This window comes from Cuculus canorus, chromosome 9, assembly GCF_017976375.1.
Source record: "Cuculus canorus isolate bCucCan1 chromosome 9, bCucCan1.pri, whole genome shotgun sequence".
In the NCBI taxonomy this organism is placed as follows: Eukaryota; Metazoa; Chordata; class Aves; order Cuculiformes; family Cuculidae; genus Cuculus; species Cuculus canorus.
In genome coordinates, this window is record NC_071409.1 from 14,892,700 (window position 1) to 14,920,417 (window position 27,718).

At 39.6% G+C, this 27,718-nt stretch overlaps 2 protein-coding genes across 4 annotated transcripts in view; one reads left to right on the plus strand and one right to left on the minus strand.

Moving 5' to 3' along the window:
• PSMD1 (proteasome 26S subunit, non-ATPase 1) overlaps window positions 1-27,718 on the plus strand; it is a 77,382-nt gene that overhangs the window by 13,144 nt on the left and 36,520 nt on the right. The window contains exons 11-16 of the mRNA XM_054074724.1: window positions 553-631; window positions 1,411-1,584; window positions 2,548-2,659; window positions 3,306-3,502; window positions 4,086-4,181; window positions 4,698-4,762. Of these exons, the coding sequence (XP_053930699.1) occupies window positions 553-631; window positions 1,411-1,584; window positions 2,548-2,659; window positions 3,306-3,502; window positions 4,086-4,181; window positions 4,698-4,762 (723 nt within the window). The remainder of the gene's footprint in view (window positions 1-552; window positions 632-1,410; window positions 1,585-2,547; window positions 2,660-3,305; window positions 3,503-4,085; window positions 4,182-4,697; window positions 4,763-27,718) is intronic.
• HTR2B (5-hydroxytryptamine receptor 2B) lies at window positions 15,481-27,305 on the minus strand. 3 transcript variants are annotated; one of them, XM_054074744.1, is made up of 4 exons: window positions 26,671-27,186; window positions 25,098-26,531; window positions 18,733-18,933; window positions 15,483-16,625 (listed from the first exon to the last, which is right to left on the minus strand). In XM_054074744.1, exons 2-4 carry the CDS (start codon window positions 25,402-25,404, stop codon window positions 15,745-15,747), a joined length of 1,389 nt encoding a protein of 462 aa, XP_053930719.1. In that variant the 5' UTR covers window positions 25,405-26,531; window positions 26,671-27,186; the 3' UTR covers window positions 15,483-15,744. The 3 variants fall into 3 exon arrangements, with proteins under 3 accessions (XP_053930720.1, XP_053930719.1, XP_009563626.2); XM_009565331.2 differs by having other exon boundaries at window positions 25,098-25,736; window positions 26,425-27,186; XM_054074745.1 differs by lacking the exon at window positions 18,733-18,933 and having other exon boundaries at window positions 15,481-16,625; window positions 25,098-27,305.

Here is a 27,718-nt window from a genome sequence, read left to right on the forward strand (position 1 = left end):
GGTAGACCCCCTCCCACAGTAGAGGAGGATCAGGTTCGTGAACACCTGAGGAACCTGAACATATGTAAGTCCATGGGACCTGATGTGATGTATCCCAGAGTCCTGAGGGAATTGGCAGATGTGGTTGCCAAGCCACTCTCCATGATATTTGAAAAGTCATGGCAATCGGGGGAAGTCCCTGGTGACTGGAAGAAGGGTAACGTGCCCATTTTTAAAAAGGGTAGAAAAGACGACCCTGAGAACTACTTACCTGTCAGCCTCACCTCTGTGCCTAGGAAGATCATGGAACAGATCCTCCTAGAAACTATGCTAAAGCACATGGAGGACAGGGAGGTGATTAATGGCAGCCAGCATGGCTTCACCAGGGGCAAGTCCTGTCTGACCAACTTGGTGGCTTTCTGTGATGGGGTAACCACAGCAGTGGACACGGGTAAACCAACGGATGTGATCTCAGATTTGAGAGCTGTCTTTAGCACTGTGAAACCCTGCTTGCAGGATGAGGAATGGGCTGTATGAAAAACTTTGTATAACCTTTTTCTTTTAATCTTCTAGAGACAATTTGGAGTGGCTGGCCAGGGCCACTAACTGGGCTAAGTTTACTGCTACTGCCAGCTTGGGTGTTATACACAAGGTACCATTGCATTCATTCCCTACCGTTCAATATAAATACTTGACTTGTGAAACTGGAAACATTGAAATCGGGATTCTGAACGATGCCTGCACTCTAGTTAACCTAGTTTATTGCAAAGCACATCTATAATATAATTTGTGTCTTTGTACTAAAGAAAAGCTTTTCTTTATCCAGTCCATCTTGTCTCATATCCAATGTAGTTTATGGCATGTTTTGCTGAGTGTCAGTATGGCTAAAGGAGAGAATACTTTTCCTAGCTCTGAGCTGAACAGAGTCAATAATATATAGCTATTAAAGTTGCAGGTGTATATTTCTTTAGTGGATTTGGGACAGTACCAAAGCCCCTACTGTAGGAAGCTTCAGTAAGTTTGAATGGTGACCTTAGCAATGGTCAATTTTCTTCAAATTCATTCACAGAGGAGGTTTTTTAAAGCTGGTTTGAAATGATAAGAAGTCTTTGTAATAGTTTTGTGTGCCTCCGCCCTCATTAAAGTGCTCCAGTGAATGAACTGGTGTAACTTTAGGCCAAATCTGTCCTGGTTTAGATCAATGACCAAGTGATTGATGAGTACTCGTGCACTGTGGTTAATAAAACCCCAGTACAGAAGAATTCTTTGCTGATTGTACAGCACTTAAAGGCTGATTTTGTGGAGCATTTAATGGCAATAACACGTTTTCTCCTGACTTGCTTAAATATTATTGTGAAGTGCTTGCATCCACTGCTTTTTCACCTTTTGCTTCTCACTGTCTTCCCTCCCTGCTGAACGCTGTACATACAGGGTCACGAGAAAGAAGCATTGCAGCTAATGGCAACGTATCTACCCAAGGACACCTCTCCAGGGTCAGCCTACCAGGAAGGTGGAGGTCTCTATGCCTTGGGTCTCATTCATGCGAACCATGGTGGGGACATCATTGACTACTTGCTGAACCAGCTGAAGAATGCCAGCAATGATGTATGTACTGGGTTCAGTAACAAACCTTTGTTTTGTTGGGAATATCCAGAGGGCTGCCAGCTGATTTATCAGTGGGGGTTAGAGGTAACCTAGACCGTGATAGTAGTGTGATGCTTACACCTCCTGTAGGTCTTAAATATAAAGTTTGGTTTTAACAACCTATTGCTCAAGGTTTACGTAGAATTTTTAGGAAATTTTTATGTATTTGGCAGTGAATCTAGCTTCATCTTCCTTTCTGTGTATACCTGCTTTGTTTTTGCTAGGAGACCTGCAGTATTCAGGCACTGTAGCTTAGCTGTCAAAGAAGTAAACTGCAAAATGCTTCTGCAGCACTGTGGGTTTAATGCCTCTTATTCAAAAAGAAGGGTTTTACTTTAGCACTCACTGTTTGTAGACCTCTCTGAAAAGTCTCCTTTTAAGTTAGGAATAGATTAGTATTTTCCCAGCAGGTTCCCGTCTTTGCTTTGAGTGATTTCGGATGACTTCTTTAAAAACTCTGTGAATGGATCTCACTTATCTTATTGCAAATGTGTCTCCTTTCCTGTATCTGTTGCTAGAACAAAAGAGCATGTAGGTTGTTTAAATGCCTACTAATTTAGCTTCCTATTCAAAAGTATTCCTAGGCAGCAATTTTTACTCATGACACAGATTTATGGTTTTATATGAATCATTCAGAAGGGAAAAAGACCGTAAAGATACTAGAAATTCTCTTGTACTGTGGGCAAAACTTTCAATATTCATTGTCTGTGGGCTTTTGAACTCTCTTTCTTGTTCCTTTTTCTGCCTCTTCCATCAGCTACTGCCCAAGACAGTGAAAATGGAATTTCTAACAGGTCAAGTGATCATTATGGGTGGTCTGGGGCTAATGGTTTGCTGCTTTATATTGATGGAAAGATGTTTACTTGAGCTGAAGACATATTGTTCCCTGTTTTATGATGACTGAACTTGCATATGCTTCTCTAGATTGTGCGACATGGTGGCAGCCTGGGTTTGGGTCTGGCTGCCATGGGGACAGCACGTCAGGATGTGTACGATTTGCTGAAAACAAATCTATACCAGGATGATGCAGTGACAGGTAAATGTTGTACTTCCAAAGCAAATAACCATCTGAGGCCTTATCAGGCATCTGGGTTTTTTTGGTGGGTTTTTTTTTTCCCCACGTTTCTTGTTAGCATAGATAGCTTCTAGGTTGCCTGAGCTGTGTTTTATTTACTGACCTTTTCCCAGTCAGCATGGTTCTTTAGTTATGTGGCAGTAATGTTCAGAGGTCCTGTCAGGACTGGTTTGTGGCACCATGCTGCATATTGGTGAGATGTGCTAGGTCTTTGACCAGTCTATTTTTCTCTGTTCTTTCCGTTGTCATATGCATTTTATTTAGTGTGATTGATCTCCAGATCCATGTGTCCTTTTTGACTGAGAGATGGGTTTGGAGAAGCTTGTGAGGGCTACATGTATTGACAGGGGTTACAGGAAAATTATCTCAGCAGCTCTTGACCCCAGGAAGATAAAACTGAATTGGATAGGGGAGCACTAAGTTAAGCTGTGGTTGGTTAGATTATCATAAGCACATCTGGTCATGAATAATGGGGTTGCTGGGCATGGTGGTGTCCAGAAGTGATCTGTTGGCCTACATCTTGCACAATTCTCTACATATCATATTTACTGCTTCTGGGGAGGGAGTTTGCTTGATTTTTTTTTTTTTGCTTTTCTGTGCTGTGCAGGTGAGGCAGCTGGCCTGGCGCTGGGATTGGTTATGTTAGGATCTAAAAATGCTCAGGCTATTGAGGACATGGTTGGCTACGCACAGGAAACCCAGCATGAAAAGATTTTGCGAGGCCTTGCGGTTGGAATTGCTCTGGTCATGTATGGGAGGATGGAGGAGGCAGATGCTCTTATTGAGAGTCTCTGCAGAGATAAGGTAAGTTTAGCTGTGACTTAATCCATGGCCCATTTGTTACATGGGTGACCTTCCTGTTCTTTTGTGAAATCTCCAGCTGTGATGGTGGGATGGCTCTTTCGAACCAGGGAAGTCCTTTCGTAGGTTTGAAGTGGGCAGTTTCACAGGTTACTTCACTCTGATCAAAAATATAAGAACAACGGTGCTCAGTTGCGTGCTGCTTTAGCCTTATACACAGTCTCCGTAGTCTTGTGAGCAGCAAGGAGCAGAACCAGGTGTAATAGTTAAAACAGATGAGGCTCGCTGTGGTGGGTCATTCTCAGGGATCTAGCAGTGGTCATGGTCAATAGCAGACAGCAAATAAGAAGCAGAATGACACATCTGCCAGATACTATCTTTGGCAGCCTATGGCATAGCTGCTTTCTTTCCCTGTGAAATCAGTACTGGCAACGCTGCTTTGTTGATTGTCCTGTTACTTATCCCTAATAAATGATTGAGCAGTGAGGCTACCTGTTTGCAGATTCGAGGCCTGGAACAGATTCAAAGTCAGAATTACCGAGTCCCTGTTTAGGTGGATGTTAAATATTGATGCTTTCTCTTCCAGGATCCGATTCTCCGTCGTTCTGGCATGTACACTGTTGCTATGGCATACTGTGGCTCAGGGAACAACAAGGCTATCAGACGCCTACTGCATGTGGCTGTAAGTACTGTGGGCTTAGGAGCACGTAGCAAGAAACTTGTGCTGGTAAGCACATCGCTTTGACAGGCTTTGTGTCCACACTGTTAATGTTCTGGTCCACATGAGAGATTGTGAAGTGATGAAAGCTTTTCTTGATACTATGAATGGAAATAACAGGATGTTGTGACATTAGGATAAGTGGACTTTCAGCAAGAGAATGTTCAACCTAGTATCACAAAAAAGGAACCTATTAAAGTAAAACATGATAGTAGTTGGTAGTGGGTTTGCAGCGAATAGTCTGTGTAAAAGTTTTTCTGGGGAAAAATAACTTAAGCTGTAAAAGATGAGGTCTGTCTGCTCTTTTCGGCTTGCACTCAGTGTTTGAACGAGGGTGAAGTTGTTTCAGCTAAGGCTGAATGAGAACTTTCTTTCTCTGTAATCCTTGATTAACTTGTGTGCCTGGCACCTGGCCTGAAATGTTGTGGAGTTCTCAAGTGTTTTAACTATATTCCCAATGTCCTGTTTTCCCTTTTGTAGGTGAGTGATGTGAATGATGACGTGAGGCGGGCAGCTGTTGAGTCACTTGGTTTCATCCTGTTCAGGTACAGTGTCTTCATTGGTCAGTTCTGCAGCCTTTAATTGTATGCCTGTTATGTTTTCAGGAAATGTGTATGCTATTGCTTTCACAAAGTGACTCAATTGCTAACTGAGTGGAGATTGAAAAGTCAAGAAATTGAGAGAAAATAGAACTTGGCTCAGAATTAGAGGCCTTTCCTAATGTTCAGCAGATGCTTAATGAGCCTTTCTGTAGGTTTCCAGACTTATGGCTTAATTGTCTGAGTAGAGTTAGATGAAGTTGATGAATAGAATGAAAAATTAATATTTGTAGAATTGAGGGTTAATTAAAAATTAAATATATGGTGCTTATGCCAGACCTCTTAAAGGCAGCTGTACTCAGACAAATATGTTTGTCTAATTGCTATCTAAAACATTTCTGGAGGTTATGACTTCAGTAAAATGACCTGAAGAAGGATGTTGAAATAGTGTTTGTTGTTTTTTAAGTATCTGCTGTTAGATCCTGACAGGTTACTGGGCTTAGGTTTTGGTAATGTAGGTTTTATCCTATAACAGTCATGTTTGCTTTGGTTCTATAAAGTGAAATCTGTTGCTGAACTGGTATTTTGTAGTGCTCGTAGTTCCTTAGTCAAGAGGTGCTTGGGCTTTTTTTATAATTAGATTGGGGAATTAGAAGGCTCTCCAAGGACTATGCTTACATCTGTTAAAACAGTAACCTGTGTAATCCAAGTATGGAGTCAAGCTGCAGCCTTTCAGTGGGTCTGAGAGGAGGTAGTGCATGCTTGGGTCCAGGATTGTAATTTAAAAATCTTTGTTTGCACCTTCTTTGGATTAGGGGCAGTCGGTAGATTCATCCCAGAAAGCAGGGTAAGTGGTACTGAAAGCTGGCTTAAAAAAACTAGGTTAATGATATGACCAGTCAATTTATTGTTAACCAAGGTGTCCCTCGTGTAGAAATTACTGTGCTCCATTCTGTAGCATATTCTGGCTCCAATTAAAGGTGGTTTACAAACAGAACTAATTCTCTCTGTAGGCAGCAGGTGTCTCCCAAGAGCTTCTGCTCCATTGCTTGCAATGAGCACAGATCATTCCTTGCTGTGTAGCGGTCTGTGTCTTTCCTGAAGCCAAAGAGTCTGTTTAACTGGCTTCTGCATCTGTGTACACAAGGAAAATTCCATGCAGGGCTTCCATAGTTTCAGGCATCTTTTTTTCCAAACAGGTTGTGACAAAGCACTTCTGATCTCTGATTTCAGTGTAATTTTTCTTAGCAACAAATGCAAAACATAATTGGACATCGATAGCTCCTACGAAAATGGGAAGCTTGCAAGGCTCTGAGCTAAACCATTTACCATGTGCTGGCACCTTGTTGGAGCAAGACAGTTCTAGGCCTGTTCCCTTCATATCCAGCAATGAGAGAATGAGTGACATCATCTTTGACTCTTTGATTGGCTCCACAGTGGTTCAGGTCTTATCCTGCCTCTTCCCTTTCTGAAGGAGTACAGTTGGAGTACAGGGGTACCCGGTTGCACAATAGGGAGGAACATTTTGTACATTCCAGTGTCTACCTTACCTGGTGGACTTGTTTTTTTAGCTAAAACTAAAACATTTTAGCTGATTATCACTGGCTTCTGGAGGCAAAAGGCTTGTGTTAGGCTGTTGTTGCAAATACTCTTCACTTTCATAAAACACACGATTAGTTGTAGTGCTTTCATAGTTCTTACTCTGTTCTGGAGGGAGCCCTTGGTTTGTCCAGCCCAGGCCCCTGCATTCTACATGTAGTGGAGGAAGAGTGTATTTTCTGCATAGAGTGCCCAGCAGATTACCCCGTGTGTTACTCAGTCAAATTAAAACGAAAAAAAAGTATTTCAGTTCCTGGAAAGAAATATTGTCCATTGGGACAATAGGATCTAGAAACTTGTTTTACATTTACCTTTCCTATTTGCTGAAACACAATTACTTAGCACACTAATTGTATGCTCTGGCCTACCTCAACACTACAAGCATGCAGAGACATAAAGAGCGAGCGAGCTGTGAATTTGTCGGATTTCATGACTGAGATGGCATCTTTTACTTAGGACTGTTGTTTGTTGAAGTCTAACTGGATTTAATTACCTTAAATGCCAGTAATACAGCACTGAATACTGGTGAGAGTCAGTGATTTGTCAGCTGCTGGGTATACAGAGCTATTGAATGAAGTGTTTTGTGATGGAAGTCGAGCAGGTCTGTTACACAGTGGGCTAAGCCCCAGAAATTAATCTTGTCTTAAGTGAAGGAACATGACTGAAGCTCTTGTAAGAAGAGGTTTTGTTGAATTCTTTGTGTGTAGTTCCAGAAAGGGAACTGTAAAGTCAGGATTGAAATAAAAGTATGAATTTGTTTAATGTGGTGTACGTTTTTGTTGGGGAAGTCATGCTGATACTGCAGGGTTGAGCAGGCTTGGAGTATAAGTTCATCAGCTGGGTTGTACGCTGCAGCAGCAGGAGTGTGCACAGACTTGTGCTTCTTGCTGTTCCTCCTATAGAAATAAATAAAAAAAAAATCCGTAGAAGTGTGGAGTTGGCACAGTCAGAGGATGCCGATTTCCATAAAAGCAACAGAGCTTCTGACCCACAGATTTACTTTGTGTCATAAATACCTGGCTTGTTTTCTCCTTTAGTTACAGCTATCTGAGAAAAGTGTCGTAAACGTCACAAAGCAAGCTATTTTTAGGTAATACTTTTGCATAGCAGAACATTCTGTAAGGCTTTTCTGTCCTCGCTTGCCTCTGTGAGTCTTCCTTGGTAGCACATATGTGTGTGTGTACATTCAAGGGCATAGGTTGGCTCTTATGCCTAGAGTTAATGACATCAGCACAGTAACAGAGTAAAATGTGATAGAACGTAATGTAATAAAACATTGCATTCAATTTTTAAAGCATTAGATTTTTGTTTTAACTTGAAGATTAATATTTTTAGTTTTTTTAAGCACAGTTTTTTTTTTTTTTAGTTTTTTTTCCAATTTTTAGTTACTGACAAAGTTACAAAAGCATGTGTGGGCTACTTCATTCTTAAAAATTGGTGAATTGAGTTTTAGGTGGAATGTTCTAGTCTAGGTTATTAAGTTTTGCCTAAGAATTGCAGAATTACATTTTCTAATGTGTTATGAAAGTTGGTAAAGTACCCAGTGATAACATCCAGTGTTTTCCTTAGCATGTAATCCCTTAAGAGAAATTCTATATTCCTGAACATATCAAGTGAAAACAGTCTGTAATTGCTCCCCTTTTTAAATTGGTATCAGTTGGGGAGGAGTTGTGGCTGCAGTACCTTTTGTCTTTTCAGAGTACTTAAAAAATATTAAAATGCACTTTCAGGAGTGTTCAGTTTTCTTCCTACTTTATTTACCAAAGTCATCTTTATTGCTTGGAGCAAACATGAGAAGTTGATGAAATTCTTGTTTCTGCAACAGGCTCCCTAGCTGTGATTCTTGGGGAGTAATGCAAATACAGAACACTGGGCTGGTGTAGACATCCTATGCACCGCTCAAAACACCAGCAGTGTTATTGCTGTTAATTCTAGTTTTGTTGACTATTTAGAAGCAGTCTGAGGCTGGGAATCAAAAGCACAGCTTACTGGCTGTAGGACTGGGGATGGCTTTTTCCCCTCTCAGCTTAATGTCTCACAAAAATTAGGCACTAATTATGTATTTTACAACTGATGATTTTTGTGCCACTGTATTAAATTATCAGAAAAAGCTCTAGTGCAAGAGAGCTGTTTTAAAACTGTGTCTTCCTTTCTTCCTCTTCACAACTAGCAAGATGGTCAAAACAGTGCAGCATAAAAACCTGACACTTTTTACATCTTCTATGTCCTCTTACAGGAGACAAGTAAAATGTTTTTGTAGAATGATAGAGGTGTGAGTAAAGCTTGAGAAGTCTGGAGATAGCAGCGTGGGTGCAGGGCTGTGCAAGAAGCTGTATTGCACAACAGCAAGAAGAGAACTGATGTATTGACTTGGCTACTGTAATGTGTCTCTGTTCTCTCAGTCCGGATACTTTTCCCAGTGATCATAGACAGCAAACTTACCTTGTTGTTGATGTTTATGTATTAGTCCTTCTTTCTGCTAAAGTGGTTCGTAAAATATTTATGATGGCTGTTGGAAAACAGCTTTTAAGTTGCTTGTGATTTCTGGTCAGTCTTTTTTGTGTTTTAAGACTACTACAATGAGATGGAAAGCATAATAAATTTAAAGTGTTTTATGTTTTAAAAATGGAGTGAATTATTTTTATCTAGATTTTTACCACTTCAGATCATGAATTGATCTTTTTTTTTTGCAGAATAAGATGTGACTGGTTTATGCAGTCACCTTTATTTTTATATTGTATGTTGGAATAATGCTGCAGTGTACCTAAGCACTTCAGTTTATATAAGAAATGAGGGATAGAAGTTTTATAGATATAACAAATCTGGTTAGGGAGAAAGCTTCAATACAGGATGCAGCAGTGCTTGAAATCATGAACTAAAAAGATGCAATGCTCTCATAGTGGTTGTTAAGTTCAGGGGAATAAAGACTATAGGGACGTATGACTTAAGTTGTGGAAAGCTGCTTCTGCATTGGTACGATATTGTTGGGAAAAGGCTAAGGGTGGGAGAGAGAATAACGCAGCCTCTAGAGAATCCCAAAAGGAAGATGTAGTCTTGGCTGATAAGTGTAGGCAACTCAAACACAGAGAACTCTGCCTGGCTTATGTTCAGTTCTTCATTTTAGGATGATGCAAGTGGAATAGTAATATTTCCTGCTTTTGTATTCTTTGTGTTTACATAGCCTTTGATATTTTAAGGCTATATATTTGTTTTAAAGCAAACACAGATCCGATACTTGGATTTTGTTCCAGGAAGACTTGGACAATTTGTTTTCTTTAACTCTGACAACCAACCTTTATCCAGCAGACAGACGGCAGATCTTCTGGATAATTGAGTACGAGGCTAACGGTCACCCTAATGTGATTTGTACCAGTGACTTTTTCAGTGTTAGTTGTGATGAAGAGGAACTTGATGAAACATACCTGCTTGTTAGTTCTTGCATAGGAAAGATTAAAAGGGTTTTGTTTTCCCTCTAACCCATTTTATCTTTGTCTTATTCAGTCTTCTTGTGGGAGAGAATGAGAATTCTTTCAGTGAAAGAGTAACAGTAGTCTTATTATAATCAGAAGAAGCCTTAGACTTTCACTGAAGTCTTTTTTGGATTTGAAAATGCCTTTACCTGCCAGTCTGAAATTGGAAGCAGAGCTGTGCATCTTCATTGACCAAACTGTAGTGCATTGGAAAAGTCCTTTGGCATCTCTGCCAAACTGACCTGACTTCTAATGAAAATTGTAACCATACCATCAGATTGCACAGATACATTAATTGTTTCAAACAGTACACTACGATATTTTGCTTTAATTATTTCCCTGCTATTGTTTTATCTTTGTTCTAGGCTATTTATATGCATGATATTTTAATAGCTTTGCAAAATAGGGCTCAGAGCCTTGAAGTGCTTGAGAGCTTTTGAAAATCGCAGCGTTTTAACTTCCTACTGTAAGCTGGAATTTCTACACAGATAAGTACATTAATTTGCGATGTAATTAAATCTAAGATGGTATCTTCAGGCTAGCTTGTACCCTGCTGAACACTCAGAAGCATTCCTTCAGGAAACCAGTTGTCCTTTAGGGCCTAGAAATACTGTCTGTAGTGCCTATAATAAGCCTATGAAGTTATAGCTAAAGATTTCAGATCACCAAATGACTGTGTGCATGAGAAGAGGGAGAGAAACCAGTCTAATATGTTCACCCCCAACACCTCTAATTCCAGAATGGTATTTTCACTTTCTCAGATTAGAAACAGTAAGGCTTTTTGTCTGAGTTAGTAAACATTTTAAACTCTGTGATTTGTAACTGAATTGGTTGTCTGACCAAATGCTTGAATTTGCTTTAAGATTACTGTTCAGCAACTGAAGTTTCAAATTGTCATAAAAAGTGCTGAGATTCTTTGAGCATTTAAATGAAATTGAGGAATTTATTTTTTTATAGCAAAAATTTCTGTTGGATTTTATTAGGGAGCATTAATGTGCATCTTGCAGAACAAAAAGCTAATATTTTCGCAGGGTTTAATGAGTTGCTATTGTCCATCTAGAGCATTTGTAAAGAGGATCCTGCAGAGAGCAAGAAGCTCTTCATTTTTAAGAGCGTGTTGTTGTTTTTCAGAGGATGAAAAGGACCTCAGTCCTGAATGCAAGGAGTTGTAGATGTGGTTAGACAAATAAGATTTGATGTGAATTATTAAAAATAAGAGAAGTGGACATTTCAGCAAACCATCTTTCCTGTTTTTGTAACTAGCCTCCCACTTAAAAACGAAAAAGCTTCCTCTCCTCTTCTGCAGGGCAAGAGCCTTTCTTTGCAACTGGAGAAAGCAGTTTCTTGTGGGAATGGATGGTGACAGCAGACACCCTGGTGTTAGATGTCAAAGGAAAAATACCGAAGTTGCTCCTCTCCTGACTTGTTTTTACCATGTTAATGGTTACCTAGGGAGCCAAGGGGGAAGTGGAACAGAGTGCTTTTTAGCAGTTGTACATGGCCATCTTTATCAATATGATGAAAGAAATCTAATGTTCCATGGCAATACGAAGTCAGCCCTGAGAACTGGCCAGAACTCTGAGACTCCTGGCTCCCAGTTGCACGGAAAAGAGCCAGAAGAACTCTGGCAAGCATCCTGCCTCTTTGGGCTGCAGTGCCCCAGGTTGTTCAGTATGCCTTCACCAGGTTTGCTGTGCTTGTATTACTTTACTTTTTAAGGCTGGTGTTACATATGACAATCTAGAAGAAGATTTAGGTAGTAAAGCTTAAAGCTTTTGCTTCCTTATATCAGCTTGCAGTGCTGTGGATTTTTCCATTTTTTTCTGAGTAGGAAAATGCCATTTCCTGTGAAGCACCATAAGAAATCGGTATGTCTCTTGTATGCAAGGAACAGCTTTACGGCATCGCTCTTCTCAGGGCCTTGGCTTCTGCTTAACACTGGAATTTTCAGCTGTATTTTGATGCATTTGAAAATTGATACAAGTATGGCCAGGTGTGGTGTGGTTAGGAAGAGTTTCACACTCTGAGAATACCAAATGATGGAAGCAGAACTAAGGGCTTGCAGCTTGTAGAACCCCCAGATGGTTTGGAACTGATTTAATAAAATATATTTTGTTAACACAGCTGAGTTGAATTTCTTCTCTCTTTTGTAGGGTGGCTTAAAGTTTGGGATCTTGTTTGTTTGGTTTTGGCTTGGTTTGTGTTTTTTTTTAAGGTATTCCCTTTATTTGCATTTCAGGGCATTCATTCTGTTATGCTTCAGGCTGCGTTATTTTCCTCTCTGCAAAACCACTGAGGTGGATATGTTTATAGGTGGTCCCTCCGTCCACATCTATGCCATAATTTTTAATTAGAGATAGCCAGAACATTGACTCACTGACTAAACATTTCCTAATGCATTTTAAATAATTAAAGAACAAAACCCCAGTACTTGTCCGTTGTCCTTCTAAAAAGTTTTTCTTCCCATAGAGCTTGTAAATTGCAGATCAGCTTTGACTTTTCTTCTTGCTTATCTAGTAGTTTAAAAAGAAATGAAATTTGCCAGATAAAAGTCTCTGTGATAAGGAGGAAAGATGACCTAGGTAACTGTGTAAGTTATTATTTTATGTAATATATAGAGGCTGTAGAGCTGGCCATATGATTGATTTGGTCAGATTCTGAAAGAACTGAGAGGATTTCACTCCAGGGAAAGGAACGTCTTATTTTTTTAGTAAAATGGGAAGTGCGTGACCCCTTTCTCTTGTAAAAAAGAGAAAAGACCCTCTCTCTCTCCTGTGTTCTCTTAGCAAGTGACTGCAGACTTTTTATCAATTACTATGTAGGCTGCTAACTTCATGAAGGAAACTGGAAGCTGTAAAAATACTTTCACTTCACAGACAGCAGGTAAAAACGTGATTTATATATTTGTGTAACTTAAAGATGATGCTCATGGATGCAGTCTTGAGCATCCTGTCTTGGTTGTCAGCACCACACGAGCAGTGTTGTTCTTAGTTACCATACAACAAACTCATGCTTTCATATAGTAGCTTGCAGTGACTCTTTTTCAGTCATGCCTTGCTAATGTAGGTGTCTGTTCAGATCAGCTCTTGTAGATACAGTTGCTAAAACAGGAACTCTGCCATCCCTTTTATTGTCTTTTTATTTCATAGTTCTCTATCTTCTCTTCAGCTTTCTTCTCTCCGTCCTTATGCTTTCCAAGACCATTACCTGAATTCTTAGCTTGTGTGCTTTGTCAGTGGATAAACAATTTCTTTTACATTTAGAGTGTTAAATGGAATGTATATGTTTTCTTGATGATGAGTTCCTGTCTATGGAGAAGTTTCCTTTCTCTGTAGGAAGACTAGATTTTTGACTAGTCACTAGTCCTTGTGATTGAGGTTTATTGTTGCTGACTAAATTCAGTAACTGGAACATGTTGGACTTCTGTTTATGGTTCCTAAAATAGAAAAATGTGTGCTGGCTTGACAAAATACATCTTTCTTGGGTGAGGCTTTTTCAAGGATTTCCTGTTGGTGCAGTCTAACCACTGATTATGAAGAGGTCTTGGAATTGTTCTCCATGGGATACTTATGGCAAATTACTCTTCATGTCATTGCTCACTGCAGACTGACAAGAATGGGGTCAGACAGAACAGAAGTAAGTTACCTCTTGCTCTTTCCAGATGCTGTGAACTGGCTGTGATGCTCCTGCTGGAAACAGAAAATTTAAGTTGTTGCTGAAAGTAGATGATTGCACCCTGCTGTGTGAATGATTTTTGTTTAATCGGAAGGGATTTAAGTAGCAGGAGAGATTTCAAAGATGACTGCTTCTTGCTCTCTGGCTTCTGGGAAATAACCCCTCAAGAATGGTGCTGTGCCTGTTTGACACTTGATGTTATTCTTCATAAAGGCCGGTTCCTACATTGCAAATGATGCTTTTAATTTATTTTTGCTGTGATCACTCTATGCGTGGATGTGATCACACTGTAACCAGGTTCCAGAGTGTCTGCTTTAGGTTAAATGAGACACTAGTCGGTGAAGTTTTCATCTATGTACCTGGAAGTTTTGGGTTTTGGGGGGTTTGTTTTATTCCTGCTCCCTTGCCTATTGAGCTTCAAAGTAATCTAGATCTTATTAAAGGCTTCTGATTCTCAGTATTTTTAGATATAGGCATCTTTCACAGCTATACCAATCCCAGCAATTCCAGCTTTTAACTGTAGTATGCTTTTAAACAAATTTTGGTTAATGAAAGAGGAGCAAGAGGAATTAGAGCTTATTCCACCTTAAGGTAGCTAGTGACTATCACCAAAAAGGAGGAGGAAGGAGAAAAGTTACTGTAAGTACCACAGAAGTGTTTTTGATACTTTCTCCTAGAACTCTTTGGCAGTTGTTACATTCGGCTCCTTTTTGAACTTGCATGTGTTTTAAATTAAATATACATAAATAAATATGTTGGAAGGACATGTTATCTTTAGTACTTTCTGTTCTGCAGATGAAAAAAACTTAGCCTTTTGCTGTACGTAATTTTAGTGTGCGACTAAGGAGTTCTGAAAATTTTAAAAATGAAAACAAAACCTGAGCTGACAACTTTACTATAAATGGAAACTGGTGGAAAAAACCGGTGAGCTGGCTGCTTACTGTAAGAACTCCAACACTTTGGGGAAATCCGATTTCCCTTCCCAAAAAGAGATGGTCTGGAACTATCAGAAGCTCCTAGTTTCCCAGATGATAGATGCTGGTAGCTTCTACGTGTTGTGATGAGCAATTCTTTATGGATTCTGCTCTCTAATGGAAGACTTGAGCATGTTTGAGAGAGTGCAGGTTGGGACTTGTAATCTTATGCCATTTGCACAATGAAATTATTTTGAGCTAAGATAAACTGTGAGTATGTGCAGGTCTAGACATTACTGTTGTCTCTGCCGTGTTTTAAACACCTGCTGTTATTTTCAAGTGAAATGGCTATTGTATCTGTGGTTGTTCTGCTTTGTGTGAACTGTATTGGATGAGGGAAGGCTTTCATTGAATTTACATTGTTTGTTCATATAAATTAAAGGGGTGCTTGAGCCACTGCTTATCCCATTTTATTCATGATCTTTGATGTGGTATTGCCCTGTTTTGGTTAAATGCTCTCATTTTCTTAGTGTGAAAAGAACAGCGGGCAGTTTTCTGTGACAAATCTGACAATACCAGGCTGATGTATTTGTGAGAGTAATGGAGATCAAATTCAGATGCGTAAGAGATTCTGCCCACACATACGATAAAATCACAAAGGGATAGTTTTGGCACATGGAATTTTTTCTCACCTTGGTAAGAACCAGTTTCACCTCTTGTGCAATGGGTGCATACACCTTTTGATCTCTGGAGTGAGTGACTTGGCTTGTGATACACATACTTTCGGAGACCAGTGACAGGTTGTGCTTGGATATACAGTCTCAGCAGAGGAATGTACACGTAGGAGGCAGTGCGGTGAGCTTGTGTGCAGCTTTGTTTACACAGAATAAAGGTGAATATAAATCAAAACTAGTGAGCTTGTAACCCCCTGGTAATTTCATAGTAGAGTGTCAATTTACAGAATATTCTGTATTCTTGATGGAATGAATGCTGATGAATACAGAGATGCTTTTCTTATAAAAATATACTTTGAAGAGACTTAAGTTGGTGAGAACTGAATTCAGATACTCAAATTGATTTAGCTTTTATTTATTTCCCTCTTCCTGTAGGCTACAGCTCTGCATCTTTTACCATGAAATGAAGTTTTGGTTGTTACCATGAGGTTGGGGTTATTAGTACAGGAGACTTTGGAGGAGAGGAATTGATATAAATTTATAAGATATTGCTTGCATAAATAACAGAAAACAATAGTATTTATATCCTCTTATAGCACAGTTACCTAGAATAATACATACAGTAATACTATGATATGGACATGGCTCCCATTCCACTATACGTAGCTGACTTGTTCTTCTGTCTTACCAACTTCATTCTCTGTGAGCAGTAATGTATCTAGCAGAATGGCTGATGATGCTTGGATAGGTGAGCTCCTCAGCCTCATTGGGCTCTGGTACATAATAGGGTTGATCCCATTTCTCATCCCATGCATGACAAAGAGCTTGGAATTTTCTCCCACAGAACTTCTGAAAGAGATCCTGCTGGAGCGCTTCTGAAGGGCCTTGATAGGCTTTGTGGTCCGATAGTTGCAAGTGATATACCTGCTGAAAGCCTCCCTGAATGTTTTGTTGAAGAGTGTGTAGACAAGAGGGTTTACTCCTGAAGATACATATCCTATCCAAACGAATATCTCCATAAGCTTTTGGAAAACCTCCTGGTTGCAGGAGTTGCACAGAACTGAACTGATATTTGTTATGAAGAATGGGCACCACATCAACAAGAAAAGAAAAAATACAATCCCCAGAACTTTTGATGCCCTTTGTTCATTGGTTATTGTTTGCATGGACTTCCTCCCTATTGTAGATGTTCTGATGATAGGCATGTCATTGGACAAAGTCTTGTCCTTTCTGGAGCCATTTAGCATGGCCACCTTTTCTGGTGAAGAGGCAGGGGTTGTGTCACGCTGAAATACCGTGGATACTGTTGACCAAGTGAAACGCTGAGGTGGCTTGTTGATCAAATAGGCTTTCTTACGTAGCACTTGGATTGTCAGAAAATAAGTGACTATCATGATAGTGAGGGGAATGAAGAATGCAGCCACCGATCCATATAGAATGAAGTCATGAAAACGATCAGGCGTCAGGACACACGTGATGTTTGTAGAGTTGCCATTTCCTTCTTCAATGCCTCTGATAGGAACCGGAATAGCAATGCCTACAGGAGAAAAAACAAGTACTTCAGCATATGGTAATTGCTCGCAGTCTCCTTTTGGGGCATGAAGCCTCAAGGTCTCTAAAGAATGGTAGTTCCTGAGCTCTGCAGCAGGCACGGGATGATGGAGAGAACATGAGTTGTTGAGAGCATCACGTGGGTAATTGGGCAAACAGTGCTTTGTGAGACTTGGCAAGCTCCACTTTAACAGAGTGCCCTTTCTAAGGAGATTGGGCCTAACTCTTAGTGATTGAGGAAGCAGTGTGAGGTTGCCAACTTCTCAAGTGTAAAACACATGAATTGCTTTGACTCTGGTTGTTAGAATTAGTATGGCTTTTCCTCCAGTGAAATATGTTTCCCTAATGCCATCTGCTTCCCCCCCAGCTCCCCGGGGTAACCTTCGCCCTTTTTGATGGGCTGTTCTGTAAATACATAAAACTTCTCTTTCCCTCCTAACCACATCAAATGACTGGACACAGGCAGCTGATTTTTTTCACCTTGCTTGACTGTTCCATATATACAAGTAGTTAAATAGATGCCAGAATTATGCAATGTGTGTTTGAGATGGATTTGTTGTTTAAAGTCTCTTGCATATTTAAGAGTGTTTAAATGAGGGTAGCTTGCTGTATAATTCACCACTCGTTTAAAAAAAAAATGTTAGCAGCCATGTCTTTTAAATGAATTTTTTATAACCACTAGATTACAGTCAGCACTTAATTTGCCAGCAGTCTGACATTACAACAGAAACAACAGGTTCCTTGCTGTCTAGTGAAGGTTATTTGTGCTGTGCTGTTTCCTGATACCACTTAATGAGATGTAGGGATTTACTGTATTCCTCTGCTACTCTGCTTACTGAAGTTGGTAGAAGGCAGCAAGAGCAAAATGGTTTACCCTTCAGCCACTTGATCTCTTTCTTAATAAGAGGCACACCTTTGGATACAACAAATGTTTAAAAAGAGGATTGAACCAAATTAACCTTTGGTTTGGAGAACCATGGCTCAGCTGCAGAGTACTTTTCTGCTGGATAAAAAAGAAATGAAAAAGTACAGCACTGATTAATAACAAGAAATCAGGCATTGAAGGGTCAGCTTGTAAGTGTCTTGTCATGCTTACAGTTTCCTTTCTGTGTAATAAATACATACAGAATCTTTTCTGCTATCATCACTACTCTTCTAGAATTTTTTCCAAGTTGTAATTTTTGGTTTAGGCACGTGAGCCTCGGCCCCAAGGGTAGTTGTACTGTTCTCCTGTGCATCATCGGCCTTAATAATCCACAATAATTTTGTTCTTTCTCCTGCACACAGCGTACAGCACTATGGCTATGGCTGCCTGCAGTGTGCGTTAATTTATTTGAATTGGACTTGTAAGTCTGTGATTGAACTTGATGATCCCAAAGGTCTTTTCCAACCTAGTGATTCAATGAATTAAATGTTTTCATTGTCTTATCTCATTTAACAGACTTTTTTTAAGCATTAAAGGCGCACAAGGTGTCACGTGTACACCACAGAGGTGCTAATATCACAAAAGTTTACGCATTGGCATCCTCTATATAAACTGTTCGGGGCTTTTTTTTTTTTTGCTCAGAGGTTAGTTTTTCTGCATGCTGTATTGACGGTGCATCTCAGCCTTCAGTGTGGATGTTAGCAGCCACCCACTTTTCAAGCTTTGATGCAAGTAATCAACCTTTTTTTACTTGCTTCATAGGACAGTTGTAAGGCACAGATTTCAGCAGCATCTACTCAAGGGTTAAAACTGTATTTGGGACAAAATAAACTACCACAGGAACATGAAATCTTGCTTTCCCAGGAGCCATGCTATGCATGTGAATATTGTCTTCCGATTTTTGGACTTTTGGAACCAAGATGAAGAAGAGTGATTGTCCCTACTCAATCCTTGCTCTTTCTGTTAAGCCATATAAGGAGGAGCAGTTCAGGCAGATTTCGATGGAGCTGTGTATGATCCAAGAGGTGGATTTAGGCCAGCCCGGGTGTTAGAGTGTGCTAATCAATTGTACTTGGTCAAATTTTCCACTTTGCCCAGCTTTCACCTGTTGTTTTGGACATGAAAAGCATTTGCATTCCTTTTTTTTCAGATGCCCAGTCTCACATACCTATTGAAATGAGCCAGACCACGATGATTTTGATGATTGTTGTAGCCCATGAGTTGTACTGACTAGCCTGGATTGGCTTTTTAATTGCAATATAGCGGTCTAGTGAGATGGCACAGAGGTGCATGATGGAAGCTGTGGAAAAGAGGACGTCAAGGAACAACCAGATAGGACACAAAGCAGTTGGAAGAGGCCACGCATTATCTGAAAGAGAATAGAAAACTCATTAGAATCTAAGCTTTTTTAGAGGCTTTTTTTGTTGTGTGGTTTTCCCTTGGTCTCAGAACCTTTGAGAAGTTCATAATCCTACAGGAACCGAGCTTTGCCACTGCCTCAACTGGATTCTGTCTTATGTTTTAGTTAGCTTCTAACTGGCGTGGTTGCTGCCATCATATTGATCAGACTTTGTATTATAAACCATTCCTGGTCGTCTTGTCCTTTTTGGATCATAAGCTCTTTGTGGCAGTTCTTAAAAAATGGGCCATGACTGCTTGGTCCTAGCGCCCTGCTGTTAAGTGATTGTTTTCAGCTCTGTCTCCTTGATAGTTCTGGGATTTGAGGTTCTGTTAAATGGAGGAGATAATGAGTCATAACCAGTGTATTAGTCAGTCATTGCAGAACCACGGTTGAATCTTAGTGGTGATCTTGAAGAATCTAGTTAATACCGTTTTAAAATAAGTTTACTCTGCCACCTGACCCAATACACTTGAGCATTAATGTGGGTTATGGATATGTGGTTTTTAAGTCTGGCATCCTATTTCTTACAGTAGTTATCTGACTTCAGTGTTAATCTTTACAGTGAAGATATGGTGTGTCATCTGCATTGTGGCAAATCAATACTTACAATACCAAACCAAATGAACTTTAATGAAACTCTCATTTTTTTTCTTACCTGCTTTATTTTCACTCACAAGTGTTATAGTTTGTATTGTAATCCAGTGCTAGTAGTGTTTAATTTGAGATGCACCTTAGAGTTCTGTGTTGTGTTGAACACAGAAGTTTTCTTTTTCTAATGGTAGAGGTTGATCTACTAAGTGTATTCTCCTTACTTATAAAATTCAGTTGTACTCAAGCAGGAGGTACATTAATATTATTGCCAGAGAAATCAGTTCTTTGCTGAATGATGATTAAGGGGGGGGGAAGGCATTTCTAACAAATCAGATTGGTTTTAATCTCCTTGCTCTGAATAAATAGATCTGCATGCTGAGAATGCCAAATGAGCTGGCTGTTGTAAAGCCCAGTCTTTCCAATGTGGTAATGTTGCAGTAGTTTGAAATTAAAACGTTTTTCCATAATGTGACTGATAGATGGAAATTATAAGGGTCCTGCCTTGACTTGAGTTATAAACTCCAGAAGATGGAAAAATCTATGAAGTCAGACGTAGCGTGAGCTTGTCTGCACTCTTGCCTGTGTTGGGAAACCTCGCCTGTTAAACAAAGTGAACGGGTGGATGGAACCCTGAAATGAACCTCACCCATCCCCAAAGCAGAGGACTCCAGGTGAGGATGATGTAGACAGTGAAGCAGAAGGGAAAGTGTCGATCTGTTTTCAAATCATTAACCAGTAAATTTTAGTATCTAGCCGTGTATTTCCTAAAATAGATATCATATCATAAAATAGATATCATGGGTGTTTCTTCTTTGCAGAAGAAACACCTCAACTATTTTACAATAAAAAGCTCTTTTCCTTCTTTCAAATATAGATACATTTAAACAGCTGTCTGATGCAAAGCCACCATGTATGGTTTTGAGTTGATAAGTGCAACTGAACAGAGAAAGCTTTGTCTTTTATTTTGTCTTGTTTTGAACTGAGCGCAGAAGGCAGTCAGTTATCACATTCATGGTTTATAGCACTATGTACTCTTTAATTTTTGTGTGTAAGATGACAGGTTTTTATCCAAACAAAACCAGACCAGACTTTAAATGCAGTAACTGATTAGAATTTAAGAACATAGTTACTACTTAAACAGAACAAATATTGTGAAACAGATACCTTAAAGTCCACAAGAATCATGTCATTGTCTAGGATTCATACTGTGGTGTATTTTGCTTTTACTTATTTTCATTTGTTGGCTGCACTTGTGTTAGAAGCTCAGCGCCAAGTGTTTGAGGGTCTGCTCTGGGCTGTGATTTTTGTGCGTCCCTGGTGGTGGTGATACCATCACTCTCAGCCTGTTCTGTTGGGTCGGGAGTGGGGAAAAGGTGGAATATTAATTTCCCTTCAGGACTCGGAAAGCATTTCTAACCACTGAATGTGATGGTGGCCTGTTTGTTTGTTGTCCTGCTTTATAATTCAGGCTCAAGGTAAAATGAGTGTGTCCTACCAAGTGGTGATGCGAAGCCATTAGCAGAGAGCATGCTGAGTTTGTATTGTTATAAGATCTGATTATCCTGGTGTAGATCCGCACTGGTGGAGCAGACTGAGGCTGGGCTGACTGAGATTTTCAACCTTTTTTTTTTCCCCTTGGGAGATGGAATACTGTTTTAAACAAGCTGGTAGCTTGGATGTTTTGTTTATTGTTTTGGGTTTGTTTTTTTTTAATGCCTAGGCTACCTGACAGACCTGCCTTGCTGAAAACTTCTCTGCTTTCACCAACTGTCAAGTGTTGTAAGACAAAAAGTTATTCTTCCTTCATACAAACCTTGCCTTGGATACTTCCCACTGTAGCAGTACTGGTGCTGCAGATTATTTTCCTTATTTTGAGTCATTGCAAGATAAAATACGTTTTAAGATTTGTCTTTCACATTATGAGAAGTAAGATGAGCTTTTAGCACAGCTGTCTGCCCCTGATTAATCTTTATTTAGGAAAAGCTTTATATATGGGAAATACCTTGGAAATGTATAATCCTAAAGTACGTTAAAGCAGGAGAGCTGCATTTGCAGTAAGCCAAAAGGGTTTTTTTTGAAGCTTGGGAGAAGTCGCTGCATGTGAACATGTATCAGCGTGATGGACAGAGATCTTTAAGCAGTCTTGGAAGTGGTTTGTCCTTCTGCTATAGAGGCTGCTGACGTGTTGCCTGTAAAGGATTTTATTGCCGTTAGGTGATGATGCTTTTACTGAGAGAGGATTTTTTAATCGCTAGTTGACTTCAGCCTAGGCTTCAGTCTTCACATTGGTGTGCAGGTCTGTAGCTGGTGCCTGTCAGCGTTCAGCTTGGCGGACTGCATCAACCTGGTGTGTCCAGGCTGCCCTCGTGTGCTCTCAGCCCTATGGCTCCCTGCCTGTTCCTCTCCTGCAGTTACAGTTTCAACAGTTGTTCTTTGCTGCTGTTTTTTTTTTATTTATCCAAAGTAATTATTTTTTTGTTAATTAAAGTTGCTTTGTGAGGAATAAACCTTTGTTTTCTTACTTATCTTTAGATTTGGGATTTTGTAAAGCAGCTGTCAATTAAAGCCATTTTTCTCTATAGTTTCTACAAGCAAGATGGGAAGATTTGCTGCGGTTCATCATCACTAATGGGGAAAGATTAAGAAGGCAGTTGTTTGTGATAGATTTTTAAAATAATGGTTTGTAGCCTAGGATGACCAGTATTACCTTCTGATTTTTAAGGGGATGAATGTCAGAATAAAGAATGTATTTTGAAAGATGCTATATATTCTGTGTCCAAGTAACCCATTGCCCACCAAGCTGTGGATAACAGACCTTTTCCTGCTGCAGACTTTGGAAATTAGAGGATCTCTCCTAAATATATTTGCTAATTTCACTGTCTGATGAGTAGTAACATTTTTGCTTTCCTTTAGTAGTTCTGAGTGTTAGTAATTTGAATAACTCTTCTGAAAGCTAGGACTCGGAGAATGCAGTTATTTCCTAGCGTACCTGCCTTTTTTCAGAAGAAATGAGAAGAATTTCGCAGGCAATAAAAGTAATGAACTGTTTGCATATTCTAACACTAGCACTCCTAAATTAAAATTGCGGTGTGTATTCATGCCAGAGTACATTTTGGTCTCTGTGCTGAGCATAAATAATCTACTCCTCATAGTATTATACCTGTGAGTGTGTTACACAGTTACTTATTTATTTTTAAAAGGGGCTATTTCTGAAGATTTTTGTGTAAGCATTCTGTCGGGGCATAGGGCCAATATCTGTGGTAGGTTTTGTATTTGAACACTCTGTGACACACGAGTTTTTACACTTAATGCGACTACATTTCAGTTCACAGCTTTTCCCTCAACTGTCTCCACATAATTAGATATCGTTCCAAATCGGAAGCATAATATTTGTATTGTGTATCTAGAAGCTGCACCCAGCTATTTCATTATTATGGAAACATTCCTGCGAGGAAGTGCAGGAGGTTGGATTTGATTGCCTCTCTGGCTATCAGTGATAATTCTATGTTCAAGTAGTTATCTGGCTAATGTGGCCTCAAGATTTAGACTTAATATGTATTTAAATGTCTGTTCTAGCTTCATCCCAGTAACTCGTGCTTTGCTTATGCTTTGAACTTCTATAAACACTTCAGCATCTTCTACCAGTGGGTGAAGAGGCGAAGCAGTGTTCTTGACTGGCTGCCAAAGAGGGACTTGTATGCAAGAAATGTCAGTTTTAACCACTGCTATGTGAAAGGTTGGTGGCAGCTGTACTTAATTATAACTAATTTTGCTACTTTCTTGTAAATTTCCCGAAACATGAAAGGGGCTTTTGTTTGACTTTAAATTAAGATTCCTAGCATGCTTTAAACTGTTGTAACCGGGGTTTAGCACTGGATTAATTGAGAGATTAAGGAGCAGTAGTCTTTTTATAAAGTTCAAAAGAAAGATTTATTAGTCTAGCAAAATGAAAATAATAAAAAAAAGCAAACAAAAAAACCCCTCCACTACCACCAAAAAACAACTCCACAAAGTCCAGAACTTGCCTTCTTCCTTTTGTATTGATTGCTTGTCCAATACTAGATTTTCTGTATGGTTAGTAGTTTTATTTCTATTATTATTGACGCCTTTGACAGAAACTAAGCAGTTACAATACCTGTGTGTAAATAGAGGTCTATTTCTTGCCTTTATGCACACGTGCACATTGATTAAGGTTTTTTATAATTGACTGTGCTTTTTCTCAAGTCAGAAATCGCTGTCCTGCTGATGTATGTTCATTTATCCTTTTGTAACTGTTGCTTGAAAAAAGCACTACGTTCTGACCTCTGATTCGTATCTCTGTTTAGAGAAAAGCAATCTGCAATACACAAAAATTCAGTCTCATGGCATTTAGTGAATAAACACATTTGTTAATAAAGTGATACCAGTTTTCTGCAGGAAAAAAAAAAAGGCACGCTCCTGATGGCCTTTCTGAAATAAAGTTTATGATTGTGTTTGCTTGTCGCTCAGGCAACTCTGGGAGATCTAGCACAGGAAAAACGAACTCCTGTAGTCTTTCCTTTCCTAGTGTCCAGTGGTATCTGTATCTTAAAAATAATTTTGTACGCCTGTAGTTTTATCGAAAAAACAGTCTTGTGTTGATTCTTTTTTCCTTTCATTTGTAGGGTATGAAAATAGACTGTTTAAATTGTAAACTTTAGGTGTAAAAGAGAGAGACTTTTCCCATGGAGTTGCCTCTGCTTACTTGTCAAAAGCAATATCTGAAATAAAACTAGGCATGAGAGAATGTGAAAAGGGCATGCTTGTTCTGTAATGACTAACCAGAGAGAAAACATTGCACCTGATGTTTGTTCATGTAAAAAGTACCTGTTCTATTCCGTATGAACCACACTGAATGATAAATCAGTCTTAAACATTAGGTAGATTGATTAAAGCTTCCTTGACTTGACAGATGAGTTAATTTTTTAAGATGCTCTGCAAACCTTGCTGCTTTCCCCGAGGTGGGAGAAAATCAGCTTCTTTGGAAATGATACTGGTAAAGTTTATTGTTACTGGTAGTGCCAGGGACCATCTCTGACTATTCATGGAGCTTGGAGTCTATGCGAAGGTAAAATCAGGTGTCCAGCACCTAAAAAGTACAAAATCTCTTCAATGTACTAAGCAGATACCTATTCTTCGTTTCACCTTTTTAAAGTGAAGACTGCCTACAATTATTGTGATATTAAGTAGAACAGATAACAACATTGTGCTGATGTTGTTAAAAATAATGTTTCACTGTACAAAATGTGACTTCCCATGTCCAGCTCCAATTTCATATCAGTTCTACGTCTCAGGTGGATTTTGAGTGGTTTATTTCAAAGAAAAGAATATCCACAGTGAGTGTATGCTCCCCATAAAGACATTAAGCTGCATTTGAGTGAGAGGGAGAGAAGATTTAGCAGCCCTCATCCAGGTGCTTTCTGAAATTGTGATGGTGGAGAGCAAACAGGTTTGCTGTTTAAATTAGACTCCCCGAGCTGTACGCCTATGCTAGCCTGATGAAACAAACGTGCTGTACTTACCAAATAGTATTATGAGAAGGGCAATCGGCATCACAAACAGACCCACGAGCAAATCTGCCACCGCCAAGGATGTCAAAAAGTAGTTGGTCGCATATTGCAACTTTTTCTCCAGAGACACTGCCAGTATGACAAGTATGTTCCCCCCAATGGTGGGGATTATCACCAGGAGGATCAGTAAAGCTGCCCAGCGTACTTTGTTTCCTTGTTCGTCGCTTGGATAGTCCTGCTTGGGTTCTCCTGTTACTGAGAGAGGCGACAAAGATCCATTGCCAACTCCAGACCCATTCAAAAATAAAGAATGGGACATTTTTGTGAGCAGCAGAATGTATTCAGGAGCGATATTCTGCGCAGGGATTGTGTATGGTGTAGGAGTTCACTGTTCCTCTCTGGTCCAGGATGGTCCTGAAGAAAGGCCAGCATGGTCAGTACTGTAAACTGGTCATCTGCTATTTTGAGATACAGTAGCCATGTCCGAGCTGGTATCTGACTTTTTTCATCCAGTGCCTTGCTGGGTGCAAGGAGATCTTAAAACTGGAAGTCCTGTCTTGTGTCCATCTTTGGCTGCTAGGGTTCAGTGGTCTGGTCTCCCCTTTGTAGTGAGGGTCAGTTTTCAGAAGATTATAGGCAACTGTGCAATAGCTGTGAAAAGTAAGCAGTGCATTAGCTTCCTTGATTTTTTTTTTTTTCTTCTTTCTAGAGCAGCAAAAAGTGTTAGATGAATTTGGATGCCAAATGGTTCCCTTAAGATACGGTGTATGTAGATTTGCTCTTTGTAAGTACAAACTGATGCAAAGGCAGATGCTCACATTGTGTATATGCAACTCCTCCTCTCCAGAGTGTCTAGGCTCCAGCAGCGTGTGCGTAGGCAGACGGCAGTTCCCATATTTCCCCTTATTAAGAATCCTATTTCTCCGCAGAGGATCACCCCAAAAATATCTTCAGAAGTGATGTATGAGGTTTCCGGTTTAATGTCTACAGATCCTAATTTATCAGGTGAGGGTCAGGAAGCTGAGGACGATAAAACACTGGTGACAGTCTCAAGGGGACTGTAAGGATTTATGGAACTGAGACATCTAAATTTACCCATTACTTGGAGGGGGGTTGAGTACACCACTTGTTTTTGTAATCCGAGCAGGGCTTTTATTAAGCCTTTTCTCTCCCTCTCTGTCTTTCTTTCTGTCTCTGTCTCAAGTCTGCTGAAGATTTAACACTTGCATTTCCCCCTTCAGGCAGAGACTAAAGCAGCTGTTGTAGCGTTACACTGAACAAATACTCAGTTAATGAGAAGATCCAATGTGTTGCAGTTTTCAGGTGAAGAAAGCCTTACCTCTTTCTCTCGCTTTTTAGTAGAGTTCACTTTGAATCCAGGAGGATCCTTTGTCATCTTCTTTTTCATCACGTGGTGGATTTTAAGATAAGATTTTTCACTACTTTCTGGAAAACAAGTTGTTCATTTGGTTTTGTTTTTATATAATTTTTCTGAAGTTTCTCTGTGTGTGCTGTTCTTTAGCACTTCTGTTTCTTCTAACACCGAGATTACGAATTTCTGTTATAAGAAAACTATTTTTCTTACCCAGGCATTTACTCCAACTCCTGAGTGGATGAGAAGAATCGTTCTTGCCACAGTTAAAATAAGATAGAAATAAGGTGGTGTTCTTTTTTGTTGTCCTTCCTCTTCCATTCTTTTGATGATTTTATGTAAGCGATTAGCAGAATCTGCATGCAGTTTTCTCTTTGTTCATTAGCAAAGCTCACAGTCTGCTGCTACCCTTGTTTGTTCATTGTCTCATTCCAGTGTATTCAGCTTCAGTGCTTGAAAAGCAGGGAAGTAAATGAGTGGGAGTTTGGCTGGAAAAGAGCCAGAGAGGGTTAATTGATTCAGCGCTGCAGTACCATCATGTGTGATCTTTGTAGCTGTATGGGGATGTGAGGATCCTGTACATGACCCTTCACGCTACAGTAGTGTAGCTATATGCACGGCAGTGTGTGTGCCTGAGCGCTCGCTTGCTGTTTGGACAGAAGCACAGTTAACCCTAGAAAGTTCTGCTGCCCTGTAAACATTCCAAGCTTTTTCTTCAGTGATTTTACAGAAGTGTTGTCTAGCACAGTATTTTAAGTGCGTGCACTGTCACTTTAAATCTTTCTTCGTGCAGCTGCTTTTTATTATCATGAGCGTTCTCTTTTGTTACTTTCCAACTTTCAGTCTGATGTGTGTATGGTCTCTAATGTCATCTTATAGTTCTACATTAAAATGGAAATTAGGTTCACTTCCAAAGACACTCACAGGACAAGTGTGTAATCCTGGAATCTTAAGGCCAGAAGAGACCATGAGATCATGGTCTGACTCTCTGTATGTCACTACTATTGCATTCTCTGAATTGTTTGTGCTGACCAGGCTTCCATTTATATTTGGTTGGTGGTTTTTCTGTTTTTGTTTTTTTTAAAAAAAAAAATATATTAGGATACAGCTACTTTGGGGCCAAAGAGAGAAAGCTCCTGCCAGAAAGTAATAGAAACACTTGACTTCAAGTGCATTCGGATCATGCAACAAAATTTCCAGAAAAGTAGTGTTCACTTGTTCCTTATTTTTTCTGTTTAAAGGAAACCTTTGTTAAGATTCC